The sequence below is a fragment of the Anopheles bellator genome, chromosome 1 (genome assembly GCF_943735745.2).
Source record: "Anopheles bellator chromosome 1, idAnoBellAS_SP24_06.2, whole genome shotgun sequence".
Classification (NCBI taxonomy): domain Eukaryota; kingdom Metazoa; phylum Arthropoda; class Insecta; order Diptera; family Culicidae; genus Anopheles; species Anopheles bellator.
In genome coordinates, this window is record NC_071285.1 from 57,121,823 (window position 1) to 57,134,978 (window position 13,156).

The window sequence follows — 13,156 nt, forward strand, 5'->3', positions numbered from 1 at the left end:
TGTTGGAAGAAAGATTTTTCCATAGGAAGCCATTTCAAGCCACTTGGTCGTGCCCGATGAAAAGCATACGTAGCAAGCAGTATCAACAATAAGCCTAACTGGAGTGCTCCATGAGGCGTAACGTAATGCTTTTGACATTACAGATTAATGCCAAACTGCTGCGCCTGTGTCACAACGTTTACGGGCCGAGGCGTAAACCCGAGCGTAAATATTTTTTGCATACGCTTTGCTTACAAACAAAGGATAATTAAAGTTCTTATTTGCTGGTATAGCAACAAAATAGAAAAAACATTTTTTTTCATAAATCAATTTATTTCTCTTCTATTTCTATTTTCTCGGACCAAAAACACGAATGTAAACACGTTTGGCGTTTCGTTTTTATGTTTTTGCTGCCACACGAAGCGCAAACGGTTTGGCATTACAAATTAATTTAATGCTAGTTTTCACGCCTCATGTAGCCCCCTAGCAAACATATTTTCGGCAGCCAATTGTGCCTGGTGAAAAAGGTACTCGCTATCGGCCATTTGACGTTTCCCAGTCAAAAAAAAAAGAACATCAGATCTCCGCCATATTGCAAACCTCAAGTAAAAGTCCATCAGAAGTGCGCCCGGATTTTCTCCGCAGAAACAGAAAGAAAAAGCGTGGTTACTTGGCTCAGGTAATTGATCTTCCGTCCACTCCTTCCAGCCGAAACGAACAAATCTCTTGTGTGCACTATTTTCCCTCTGAGTTGTCCTCTCGTGCCACCGTATCATCCTTACGTGTGGTTATGAACGTAAACCGTGCAGTGTTGGATTTCCCATGAAAATGTACTTTTTCCCTTTTTAGCCGAGGCTCGGCAATGCGAAGGGATCCGTCTATCGTCGCTATGGCCTATGGCTGGTGTTGGACATTTTTTTATTCGGTGAAGGTTACGCTGTTCCCTATTGACAGTAGCCCGAACCCATCACACGGCACTTTGTATGGGGCGATGAATAAAATTACATAATTTTTTACACCCAATATTGCAGGTGCGGGCGAGGGCTTAAGCATTTTGATCAACTCAGTCCTCTTCCCAAACACGCCAATGGGTATGATAAACGATTGCCGATGGCAATTCACAAAACGCGCATTGCTTCGATGTTTTGATGGTTATATAAGTCCTCTGCAATATGCACAGCCTGCTGTTCTGAAAAGGGGGATAAGTTTCAAAGGGAACAAGGTTCCCGCTACTGGCAGAAAAGGGTTGCGGAAGAGGGGGGCACATTTGTAGGGAAGCTGACCGAAGAGGAACAGCACTCGATCGAGTTCAACGACACCACGGAAAGCAGCAACATGCGAGCACCAGCAGAAAGCATCATACTCAAACCCGATCTCAAACCCATGCACTTGGAAAAGGTGTGTCTGGTTGCAGTTTGCGTAGTAAAGTTTGGTTTGTGGAACAAATATCTGGAGTTATGGTGTGGCCGCGCGGAGAAAAGCGAAAAAACAGGGGTGTATCGTAATCACACCGCGCCTGCCACAAGCCATAAAACTCTAATCAACGTGCATTGATGATTCTAGATCTGACTACGAGAGTAATTATTTGATGTGCGCTTAACCATATTCGAAGAAAAATTCACGTCTCAGTAAATATTTTTCAGGACGTTTCGAAGACAGTGGGGGACAAGAAAGAGAAAGAAGGAACACCGCTCGTGCGTGTTTGGCCGGTAAAAGCCCCCAGGGGTAAAACGGCCGTATCTCGCGGTCCGAGGAGCGGAAGAAATCGCCAGCCAACGGGTCTGCTGAGCGGCCTTGCGGATCATCTCGTGCACGCTCCCGAAAAGAGTAATGTAGTTTTTATTCTCTATCTTTTCCATACTCTATCTAATCTCAAATATTTACAAAGATGCATACTCATTCACATGCCATACGGTGGCCAAAGACAAAAACGAAACTATAAACTGACAAACAAAAACGCTCGTAGTTTAGTCTCGGTCTTAACCCCTCCGTGGGACGAGCGATGCCACCTCTGGGTTCGCTAGACCACGGAGGGACGGTAGACGAGAAAAAGCTGAGCCTGTCAATGTGTATCGATTTGGGCAATAAGTTTCGGGGCAGCGAGCGGTACCCACCGCCAGAGTGTTGATGGTTTGGTTCGCCTGCATTTGTATGCCTTACGTTCGTTTGCGCTTATCGGTAGTGTACACTACTCTTACAGACCGTCGCACGGCTAGGCTGACCCTCGCACCAACCCCCACTGGAGGACAAGATGGCAGAAACGGAAGAATTTACGGTAGATCAGCAGAAAGGAGAGCAGCACCCTAACCGGTCATCAACGAGCATGGATGATCGCGGTCACCCGTCAACCTCACAGCGTGATCGTCCTGGACGTTACGGTGACGACGATCGTTCGCACCATCGTGATCGAGACAAACGTGATCGCGAACGAAACCGAGATCGAGATTACAGTAGTCGGTATCGCGATCGAAGAGGAAGTGAGCGTCATAAAGATCGTGAAGACGACTCGGAACGACGCCACGATCGTTACCGGGAACGACATCGACGTGAAAGGCATGGCAGTAGAAGCCCGGTTGATGATCGTCGCGAAAAGTCTCGCAAACGTTCGAAGAGTCGCGACCGTGATCACTACTCCCAGCGCGATCGATCCACCCAGAATCGGCTGTCGGAGGAGATAGACAACGAGCTGGCTAATCTGCGGCGGCAGCATGAGCTCAAGGAAGCGATGAGAAAGCAGCAAAATCCTGAATGTGAATCTTCGGACGAAGGCAAATCGAATCAAGTAGATCCATTCGGTCCCCATACAGCCATCAGACGCAGCCAGACAACGGTCGCACCACAGCCGGATAAGCGCAAATTAGACTTTTTATCTGATAACCAGCAAAGTGCACCGGTCGAATACGTGCCCGAGATACAGACGGAGGAGGAACGCATCGAGTTTCAGCGCAAGATGCAAGCGAAACTGCAACAGCACCTGGCCGCGGAAGGCAAGCTGTACCCACCTCCGCCGAAGCCCCGTGAACCGGCCCCTCCCGTCGTTGTGTCTGGCTTTGCCAACGATGGGTCATTTTTGGAAATGTTTAAACAACTCCAGCAGCAGCCGATTGTGGCCGCAAACACTGCAGCTCCGTTCGGAGTTGGAGCACCGGCGACGGGGACAGTTCCCGCTGCAGCAGTTGCAGCAGCAGCAGCAGCAGCAACAGCAACCGTGCCGTTCGTCGACACGAATCCAGTTACTGTAGCAGCAATTGGTTCGTCGATTGTTCCGACTTTGGCCGGTGTCAGTATCGCGCAACACGCACTTTCTCCGTTGGGTCATCCATTCAAGATGGTGCCCGGCGTACCGGCGGCCAGACCGTCAACACTGGTGGCACAATCGATTGCACCGGTCGCGAAGCCAACTCCCAAAGAACCACCGCCACCACCACTGCCGGTGTTTGGCCGTCGGCGAGGGGGGAAGATTCTTAAAACAGGCATGGTAAAGAAGGTTCGTCCAGTTGAGGAGACCGCGACCGACGCACCGAACGATGCCTGGTCTCTTTATCTGCAGGAGGTGAAGAAGTACAAGAGTGCTTCTTGCGACGCTGACTCCAAGACTCGGCCGCTCGTCAAATAAGGGCCGTGGGCTGGGTATACTATGAGTGGCGTACCGTTTGAAGCAGATGGTTAAAAGAGGACATCTGTCATTGATACGATTTGCGCCAGTAACTTTTTCGGCTCAACAATATTCTCGCATATTTTATGAAACGAAATTGTCATTTTTCTGCGGAAATGATTTTTGACATTTCGTGGGGCACAACACGTATCAGTCATTCCTACTTAAAGGATCCTAGGATTAGGTTGTAATTTATATAACTTCAATGTATTTTAATCTCAAATGGGAACCATCTTTGCTATGCCCGGCTCATACCTGCGTGTCCGGAATGGTAGAAATGGAACAGGTGGGAAAAATTCAATAATCGATCGGATCACGAAAATGTATCAGATTGGAAATAAGGCACACAAGAGTTTACCACAAGATCGTTTCGGAGTTCACGTAGACGCGTGAACACATGTTTGACCCGTTCTTCTCTTTGGACTACCGTCCACATTTATCGCCGTAGTCGAAGCAGTCTCTTCTACCGCGTTCTTCTTTCCCGGCATTCTCCTAGCATCGAGCACCAACTGGCCGTCGCAATGGGTTACGAACTGAAGACAGCCCCGTTTGATCCTCGCTTCCCGAACCAGAACCAGACCAAGCACTGCTACCAGAGCTATCTCGATTTCCACCGCTGCGAGAAGGTCAAGGGCCAGGGGGACCAGGTATGCAAGTACTTCAAGAGCACCTTCGCCTCGCTGTGTCCGAACTCGTGGGTTGAGAAATGGGACTCCCAACGTGCGGAAGGTACCTTTGCCGGTCACATCTAGGCCAAAAGTGCACAAGATGGCCAGAGCACCGGCCCGTGTTCGGCCAGGATAGGTCGGTGTTCTACATTCGCACTTATTAGTATCAAAGAGTGGAAGATGATTGGCATTCATTGATCCGTTGGACTACTACTGCGCTCTCCACACCATGAGCGCTTGAGAAAGAAATATTAAACTCAACCAATATAAATTAAATCTGCTGTGAACTTTTCTATTGTTTATTGTGTGCTAAGAAAGAAAGCAGCTTTGTATTTTTTATTCAAAAGTACCCGTTTCGTGGCGCGTTACTTTTGTTTTTCGTAGATCGCCTCGATTTTTCTCTAGTCACCATAACAGTAATCAGCTGTCAGTGGTCTGTCAAACGCGATGGAAACATTCGGTATTGTTGCGCTAAAATTACATCATGTTAAGTGAACGCCCAAGTTTACTCTTTCCATGTTCTTAGCGCCAATCGTCGCAAGTCCGAGTATTTACTGAAGTCCGGGTGTTTAATTTGGGCAGAGAGATGCCATCAGCAGAACCCACACCGAACCACCATCAGAACGGTAAGGAACCGGCAGCTCCATGCCGGTCGTGTATGGACTTTAAATCGTGGTCGAACCAGCAGCGCAAAAGCCTCACCACAAGCAGTGCGGCTGCTGTGGCCAAGTCCGCCTCGGAAGTGGCGCACAGAAAGGCGGACTCGCCGGAAGATCGGACTGCCGGAGGGTCACCGTCGGGTTGTCCGCTGGACAAAGACCAGCTCGGCCAACACACCTGGGGACTGCTTCACACGATCGCCGCCTACTATCCCACCACTCCGAGCGAGACGGATGAAAGGAACGTTCGGACATTCTTCACCAGCTTGTCGAAACTGTACCCCTGCGAACACTGTGCCAAAGATTTCCAGCAAGAGTAAGCCGACCCAGCCCGAGTGCTGCTCTCAAAATCAGATTGTGTTCCGTGTTTGCTCATTGCGTGTCTCTCGACTAGGTTGAAGGAGATGCCACCGGAAACGAAGTCGCGGCACACTCTGTCCCAGTGGCTCTGCCGCATACACAACCGGGTGAACGTGAAACTAGGCAAACCAGAGTTCGACTGCGCGAGGGTTAACGAACGATGGCGAGACGGGTGGTTGGATGGATCCTGTGACTGAAAGCCGATACGTATTTTAAGTAAATTTAACTTGTTGATGTATTTCTTTATTTAATTACATTACATACAAACGTTCGGGTTGTATATCTACGCCACCAATCGTACAGTGTCACTTTCTACAACAAACTGTGCTTTTAACAATTTCTTACTAAACTTCTTTTCGAACTTTGCCTCGGCACCGTCACCATCGGAGAACTGACGGTAACGCTTCAGGACCTTCTTCTTCAGCTTGGACAGTTTCATTTGATTGTTTTTGGAGACTAGCAAACTGCGAATCACGTCGTTCCATCGGAACTTTTCGCTACCATTCGTTTGGTCATCGTGCGATTCGGTTGTACCGTTGCCCACTGCTTCAGTGCTGTGTCCATTTTCGGTGCCGTTGGAAGCGTTTGCCGTTTTCCGTTTCTTCCCCGCAGGTTGCTCCAGTGTCTGCTCCGGTTCCTGTTTTCGTTTAGCAGAGCTGCCGTTCGTTGATGCTGGGGTTTCGTTTGAGGATTTTTGTTCTCCTGTTTTGTCCGCCGGTTCAACGGGTTGTGGTTTGTTGCGTTTAACTTCTTCTTCGATCAAAGCCCAGGCCGCCTCTACGTCCGGTTTGCGTATGTATTTGGCCGAGTTTTGAAAGAAATTCATAAAGCCCTTCATCTTGCGCGGTATGTTGTTGTTCCGTTGGATCACCTCGAACACCGACATTACACCCTTCGGTAGGTTGCACTTGGCTTCGGTGATCCCGCGTATGGTGCTGATCCACGTTTCCTGCTTCCGTGCGCCCTTGTTTGCGTTTGCCTTGGGGACGTAATTTTTATCCGAGTACTTCTCCAGCTCCGTAAAACAGCTCGTGTGCGCATCATACTCCTTGCCGTAGAAATCCTTATTACAGTCCATACAGGAAACGCTCAGTTCCCGCTTGCACCTATAGCCGTGTTTCTCTACGGCTTGCTTCTTCAGAGCTTCTCCGCAGTGGTTGCAGATGAAGAACACCATTTCGAATAGCCGGACACTGTGGTAAGATGATAATCCTCTGTAAACGATGCCGCACGGCCTTAAGTTTTCTGGTTTTTGCTGGCAATTATTCACAGGTACACGATCGCACGTGCGTTGTTTGGCTCGCAAATTTGACGTTTGAAGCCGGCACCCTTTGGAAACGAACGTACGCATCCACTTCTCGTGTCGTACGCAGCCAGAGCGTTTTCGAATGGTATGAAAAGAATATGTACGTTACGTTGATTACCAAGCAATAGCTCAAACGCACGAAACGGTCATAAACCTGCAAAAGGACCCCAACCCGTCGGAACGAGGAAGCAATCTTGCAACCTCCAATCGTCTCGTGTACTGCATTTACCACATGCACAATTTTGTCACACGGATTTTTCTGATGCGATGCGATTGTGTTCGGAAAATGGAAACCATTTTTCACCACGTTCGATTAAAGGCACACACGGCCTCGGTAGGTGCAATGCACGCTTCCATGTAGGAAGTGGATGCGTGCCTTCGAACTGTTACAGACACTCCTCGCTATGCAGGATGAGAACGGAAGAGACATGCAAAAGTGTAGGGTTGGATTGGCCACTTATTTCCCCATGCCCGTATATGCTTTGTGTAAACACAGAGCCGGTTGACGGCCGCGGAGGTGGCATTACAAATGGCACCCATAATGATGTTACACCACGATAAGCCTGAAAAACGGTTCCTAATGAACGTGTGCCTTTGCATCCGATTCCCAACCGTGTGCGTTGGTGCGTTCCAGCCACACTGGCGACAAAACCGGAGCCGCAAGAAAAACGCCAATGGTGCAGCGAAACGATTCCCTCCGGTTAGTTGGCCTTCACGGGGCGATACGTTTCTTGCTTCGATACGTTTGTCACGGCTCGGCCGCCTCGCAAAGGAGGAGGCAAAAATCCCTCAACTCACCGTTCCATCCTTTCTCTTTACCAATGTCATTTTCGCGCGGGAGCCCTCGTAACGATTTAATTCTCGTTTTCTTTGCGCATTCAAATGTTGGCAACAATAGGACCACGTGCCCGCGCCCCGTCATCTAAGAGGATGCTCCCGCAAACGGTTCGAGGATCGGACAGCCGGCGGCTAAACGACCCGGCGGCTCCGACCCAACAAGTGGTCAACCTGTGGTCTATATTTTTGATACCTGGCGCGGTGATTAGATTACATCACTCGCTCTTTGGAGGGTTCGCTCTTGACGGGTGTGCTTTTTGGCGAAGAAATTAGTGGCAAACATGCTCATTAGTGTGGTCACCCTGCTTCAAACTGTGGCATCGACACCATCCGGATGATGGTTCCATTTTGCAGTGGTACTGGCGGCAAAACCTGTAAAAAGGTCCACTCCACTCACTCGCTTGCCTGCTGGCGTACATACACAACAATCAACGGTTTCGATGGAAGGATGGCGAACGAAGGACCGACCGCTGGTGAGAGGATGGTTTAATGTGCGACCGGTCCTCCGTACCACGGCACGCCGTATCTTTCTCCTCTTCGGCATCTTTCGCGATAGTAGCGCAGCCTTTTGGCGGCAACTTGTTTTCGGGCTTTTTTTAGCGTTTTTGTTACCTGCCGCGATGATGATTACGAAGATTAGGCTCGGTTTTGGGCTCCCGAGAAAGGAGGCTCCCGCTCTGGGGCTGGCGTATGGTTCGGAACCACGTTTCGTAATAAATGACGACGGCGACGAGAGGCACCAGCCGAAGGCCGCTCCATCTCTCTGACGGGGTTCGCGTAAACCACGCGTCGAAGTCACCAACGTAGCCGCACGCGCCTGCGCTCATCTCTATCTGGCAGCCCTACGGTCTGCGGTTCTCGATTCACGCATGGGCCTGCTAAATGTGATAATTGGAAATGTTCACCAATGTGGTCCGGCAATTTGTCCGATATGTCTAAATTTGAGTCGGGTGCGGTGGGTTATGAATGGGGGTCTCATTCGTTGCGCCTTTCGTTGGGCAAACATGTAAAAAGACGATCCGGTGAATGGCACCTAGACGAAGGCAGGCAACCCCAGACACGGTGCCATTTGTGTACTGGTGTACGCCACCAAATGCTGTTTGTTTGCTTAAAAAACCCCAACGAAACATGAGTCAAAAGGGGGTTGAGTTGACTGAACATAAAAAGTCGTAGCAAAGAATGGCACACAAAATGAACATTAGTCGAGCCATTGTAGATCGGTGAACACAGTGGGCTATGCAAATGTGAACATATGCAAACATACGCTCGACTTAATGGGCGCATCCTAGTAAGCCAGCAGCTTATGAAGTTATTAATTTAAGAAATAGTTTTAGGATAATTCTGTGGCAATATGTTTGTAGTGTTAGACTCGTTTGTCTAATCTCCTCCTGATTCGGTGAGTGATCGAAACTGGCAAGCAACAGTATGGTTTCCAAAAGAAATCGCCGTTGTATGCTAGCTTTTTACATACATTTACATATTCCGAATTCGACCACCCTTAGCGGTAGAGAGAGGTGTCCTGGCAACGGCAGAGCTGAGCAGCGGCTGAGTGAGAGTTTTGTGTAAATTTATGGTGATAATCCCCCTGAAGATGGTTCCCCGTCTCCGGGCCGGTCTTGGCCGAGTGATATTTGTTGACCCCAATTTATTGATTTGTTTACTCTTCGGTTTTCTTATTTCGGGAAACTTGTTCAGCGGCCCCTTTTGGGGACCACAACGGAACAGGTGTCCACGGCAGGTACGTTACCCGGTCGCTCGTGTAACGGGCGCGTAACGCTTGGCCATTTTTCTGTGCGTGCTGAAATTCAACTTTTGATTGTTTCCCGTTAACGCCACACGCCGCATTCTCCCGATCGGAAACGGAATAGCCGTGGCAGGTTGTCCTCCGACGACGGCGGCGTCCTCCGAACGAAAGGCGACGAGTTCCGTGTGAAAGTGAAATGAAACCGGTCCGAGAGGGCGCGCTGGCCTCAATCGGAAGTGCACACTCTCCGGCACCACTCCACGCACCAGTGTCTGTGTTTGTGTTGTCGGTTCGCTGAAGTGGGGTTGGGTTTGATTTTTGTTTCTCCGGTTGTTTCCGCCGGGTACCGATCTGGACGCGATCTTTCCCGCTCCCGGCTACCACTTTCAGTTCGCGGCTAATGACATGTGTAAAATTATGTAAAACAGTCGAAAATGTTCGAACTCCGGTCGCCTCTATTTTTATGTTGCCAACCGGCCCCGACAACAGGAATTCGGTTCGGCATCTACCCCGTTTCGGCCCACTTCCTCTAACGCCGCTGCCCAAGCGGAAGTGCAAACCGTGAGAGAGTGCCGGCCACGGAGAACGGATGGGCGCGCGTCTAACAGTTTTTATCTATTTTTCCGAAACAGTTTTTGCCACATCGAGTACCGAGGACCGAGGTTAGATTAGAGAGGATCGGTTCCAGCCCCCGGAGGGGTCTCATGTCCAGGCCAGGAGGGCCTCCACTGCTTTGTTGCCCAACACGCACTCCCGAAGCGTCCGAAGTGAAAGTGACCAGCGTCGGTGGCCGACGGGAACCGTCGGCTAAGTTTGTGGTGACATTCCAAGCAACGCCAACGCGGGGTCGATCGCGAGGAAGATGAGTCCAAGTCCGTGCCCTTAAAAATGCAACTCCCGACGGCGGACGCGCGGGGCAGTCCCTGCGCAGAGGAAAGCAAATGGAATGGAACCACTTATGGTGGACTTTACATAACCTTTACGCTGCCGCTGCCGTGCGATGATGATCCTCCTCCGACATTCATTTGGGGACGGTCTCATGCTGCTCAAAATTATCCTCAGCCAGGCACATGCAATTGGCCAACGATTTATGTGGTGAGTGCTGTTGGGGGTCTGAACGATTTTATCTATCAACAAACCGGTAAAACCAGAACCGTGAGGGCTCGTCGTCAGGTGAAAAACTTGTCGAACGAATAATTTAAATAATTAAGCAATTGATGCTGAGCATCAATTATGCTGCCAGCCCGAAGAGCTGTGTCGAGTGCATTATTTAATGCTCGTAAATCCGCATCACTTTCCTTTTGTTTCGCCTAATGTTTCGGGCTAATGCGTCCACTTATGAAGATCATTAAGCATTCTATCTCAAGGACGGCCGATTGGGTGGGTCAATCGCTTGAATTTTACATTCGTTCGAAGATCATCCATAGGGTAGTGTTATGTTGCCAAAATAATAGAACTCAGCCCAAATAAATGATTAACGATCAACCTGCCGCTCGGTTGCCGCAGTGACACGAAGGTAGGCTTCGATTGGATTGTGGCAACCGCAGCTCATCTCACGGAGCGCACCGTCCCTGTTTTTCTCCGTAATAGCCCCAGACCGACAGCGTGTCCAATTGTTCAAGGGCTTCTCGCGGGCTCGCGGCAAGGATGCTGCTCCGGCTCCGTATGCTGCGATTGCTGACACCACCACCGGTATGCAATTGGCCCACGAAAACGGTCCAAACTCGACTCGGCCACGGGGCATCGGAAAAGCCTGGGCTGGCGGGCACTTAATTAGAGCGATTGCCGAGCGCGATGCACAACAATTCGCGGCGCAACGTTCACCGTTCATTAGCTGACTTGGTCAAGGGTTGGCTGCTTTTCTCGTTCTCGTCTCGTCACGACGAGCTTTTACAATGAATCGCACCGAAACACGACCGTGTCCGCGAGCCGCGTGTGTTTGCGTTCGTACGGCCACCAACGAACTCGTGCGTTGACCGGTCATTAAATTGCCCCTTTGATTGCATTGCCCGAACAGCCTTTCTTCCTTGGGAAACACTGGCACAGCCTCCCCTCTGCAAGTCCAAGAGGATGACATTCACGACAAGGAACTATGCATGCGGTTTTCAATTTATGCCACAAACGGCAACGGCTAACGCGCCATCGATCACCGGTCTGGAAGTGCGTAACACTTCGAAGCCGGATTCTTGAGTCCATCGCATCGAACCCATCGGTCCAATGCGAGCGTTTATGTAACAAAAATGTCTATCGCAAACCGAAAGGAAGCGACGTTCTCAGCGCGAATTATGCACACAGATCAATTACCGCACTGAAACCTCATCTTTGCTGACAATAGCCAGGGCACCATAGGGCAGCGCGTGAAGGGTTGTCCGGTTCGGGTCGGATTTGTAAAGGGCTCCCCATCGTTAGCGGCGTGCGGGGACTTTGCGTTGCGAAGTCAACATTCTAATTTTCTTTCCGAGGATCGTACGAGCGGTGAATGGATCCGAGTCTGGCGTCATGATGAGCTTCCCCATATATGTTGTGTGTCACGCTGAGGTTGAGCAATTCCCTGGCCAGGGCATCGCTCGGAATGCTGTTGGCAGCTTTGCAGGTCAAACATTTCACGGCGCAGGCAATGGCATTGAGTCTGTAGCATCGTCCTACGTTCTGCTCTCGATCGCGCGACCTTGGGCACACATTTACGAGCGTTCACCCGATCCCTGTGCCGGCCCGGAAAGTTCCCCGTGTCGGGCTCCTGCCAATCCTTTTAGGTTCTATTTACGTCACGAGCGCCCACAGGCTTTGACAACCACCGGTAACGGCGCTGTGTACCTCGGAAGCAGCCTACTAAGGTAGCCAAGGTATTTTGGGCAGTTGAAGCGTTTTGACAGCGCCGGCCTGCTTCGTGCTTTTGAGAGGGGTGATCGGATTGGCGTTCGATTAAATTAGGAGCCACTTTTGACGGACGCTGCAGGGGTCCACGCCGCTAATTAGAGCAAGGTTACAGTACACGCTTGTTATGGGCCGCGACGATGCGCGATGTTCTGCGTTGCGACAGACGCACACATGTCGATGCGCGCGTCCGTTTGGCAACTGGCCGAAGATGTGACTTATTAATCATGACCGAGTGGCCGAGACCGAGAGTTATGCCCCAGTTAATTATACGTCCGATCCGCATTGCGCCAAAAGCTCGGCCCCCTTACGTTAAGTACCCGCAGCGCCACCGAAATATGGCCCCCGGTGGCCGGTGGGTACCCTGTTTGGTGGGCAGCAATTGGCAGCAGCCTCTCCGTGTTGTGGCGGTTGTGCTCCGGTAAATTTGGTACTCTGACATTGACACTCTCGTTTGATCATACAAATCATCGCCGAGCGGTGGCCCAATGCTCGGCGGATGGCTCCGCTGTCTAACTTCTATTCTAGAGCATCGCTGGCTGGCCGAATTAGGTTTTTTTGCAACTTGGCAAAATTAGTTCCCCTTGCAGAAGGTCAAGAATAATTTAATCTGTAAGTCGCACGATGGTCGAGTTTTGCAACGGAGCTCCATTTCTTGTGGAAAGTAGCACAATGAACAGCCGATCGATCGATTGTTTACAGCAAAGTGTGAATGATTAATATTTGCCAAGCTCTTAGTGCGGGACCTCCTCTCAATCAAAGGGCGGTATCTGGGGCAGTCAATATCGCAACTGTACGAAGTTTGTTCGCTTCCACACCATTCCGGGCTATTGTTTCAGCAATCAAGATGGATCGATGTGGTTCCTTCTGCTCCCTGTGTGTTGCATCAGGATCGGGCCGCCAAACGGTGTCAGTTAATCAATAATCGCTTGTTGCAATACTTTTATTTTTCATATTTTATGCAAATCAGTCGGCGGCCACCGTTTGATTTATGGACACCCCCGAACCGAACTGGAGCAATATTTAATAGTCGAAGCTCTGCCACCGCCATCTCCAAGGGATCGAAGATGCCAC

The 13,156-nt window shown here is 50.2% G+C and overlaps 4 protein-coding genes across 5 annotated transcripts; 3 read left to right on the forward strand and 1 right to left on the reverse strand.

The window, feature by feature from the left end:
• The first annotated feature begins 523 nt into the window (after positions 1-523).
• On the forward strand, positions 524-4,590 carry LOC131206521 (cytochrome c oxidase subunit 6B1). The gene is made up of 2 exons (XM_058199100.1): positions 524-658; positions 4,083-4,590. The coding sequence occupies exon 2, from the start codon at positions 4,156-4,158 to the stop codon at positions 4,384-4,386; it is 231 nt and encodes a 76-aa protein (XP_058055083.1). The 5' UTR covers positions 524-658; positions 4,083-4,155; the 3' UTR covers positions 4,387-4,590.
• On the forward strand, positions 1,597-4,074 carry LOC131206520 (RNA-binding protein 25). 2 transcript variants are annotated; one of them, XM_058199099.1, is made up of 3 exons: positions 1,597-1,806; positions 2,180-3,212; positions 3,297-4,074. In XM_058199099.1, the coding sequence occupies exons 2-3, from the start codon at positions 2,231-2,233 to the stop codon at positions 3,593-3,595; spliced, it is 1,281 nt and encodes a 426-aa protein (XP_058055082.1). In that variant the 5' UTR covers positions 1,597-1,806; positions 2,180-2,230; the 3' UTR covers positions 3,596-4,074. The 2 variants fall into 2 exon arrangements, with proteins under 2 accessions (XP_058055082.1, XP_058055081.1); XM_058199098.1 differs by having other exon boundaries at positions 2,180-4,074.
• Positions 4,591-4,763: 173 nt separating the features above from the next.
• Positions 4,764-5,605, forward strand: LOC131212650 (FAD-linked sulfhydryl oxidase ALR). Its single transcript, XM_058206592.1, has 2 exons — positions 4,764-5,277; positions 5,356-5,605. Exons 1-2 carry the CDS (start codon positions 4,889-4,891, stop codon positions 5,516-5,518), a joined length of 552 nt encoding a protein of 183 aa, XP_058062575.1. The 5' UTR covers positions 4,764-4,888; the 3' UTR covers positions 5,519-5,605.
• On the reverse strand, positions 5,538-6,611 carry LOC131212641 (uncharacterized protein C16C10.8). The gene has a single exon (XM_058206580.1). The coding sequence runs from the start codon at positions 6,496-6,498 to the stop codon at positions 5,605-5,607; it is 894 nt and encodes a 297-aa protein (XP_058062563.1). The 5' UTR covers positions 6,499-6,611; the 3' UTR covers positions 5,538-5,604.
• Positions 6,612-13,156: the final 6,545 nt, after the last annotated feature.

Bases quoted from the DNA above. Each gene is read 5' to 3' on its own strand.
- LOC131206520 (XM_058199098.1), top strand. From the start codon at position 2,231: ATGGCAGAAACGGAAGAATTTACGGTAGATCAGCAGAAAGGAGAGCAG.
- LOC131206521 (XM_058199100.1), top strand. From the start codon at position 4,156: ATGGGTTACGAACTGAAGACAGCCCCGTTTGATCCTCGCTTCCCGAAC.
- LOC131212650 (XM_058206592.1), top strand. From the start codon at position 4,889: ATGCCATCAGCAGAACCCACACCGAACCACCATCAGAACGGTAAGGAA. The intron at 5,278-5,355 runs GTAAGCCGACCC...TCTCTCGACTAG, and splicing joins GCCAAAGATTTCCAGCAAGA to GTTGAAGGAGATGCCACCGG.
- LOC131212641 (XM_058206580.1), bottom strand. From the start codon at position 6,498: ATGGTGTTCTTCATCTGCAACCACTGCGGAGAAGCTCTGAAGAAGCAA.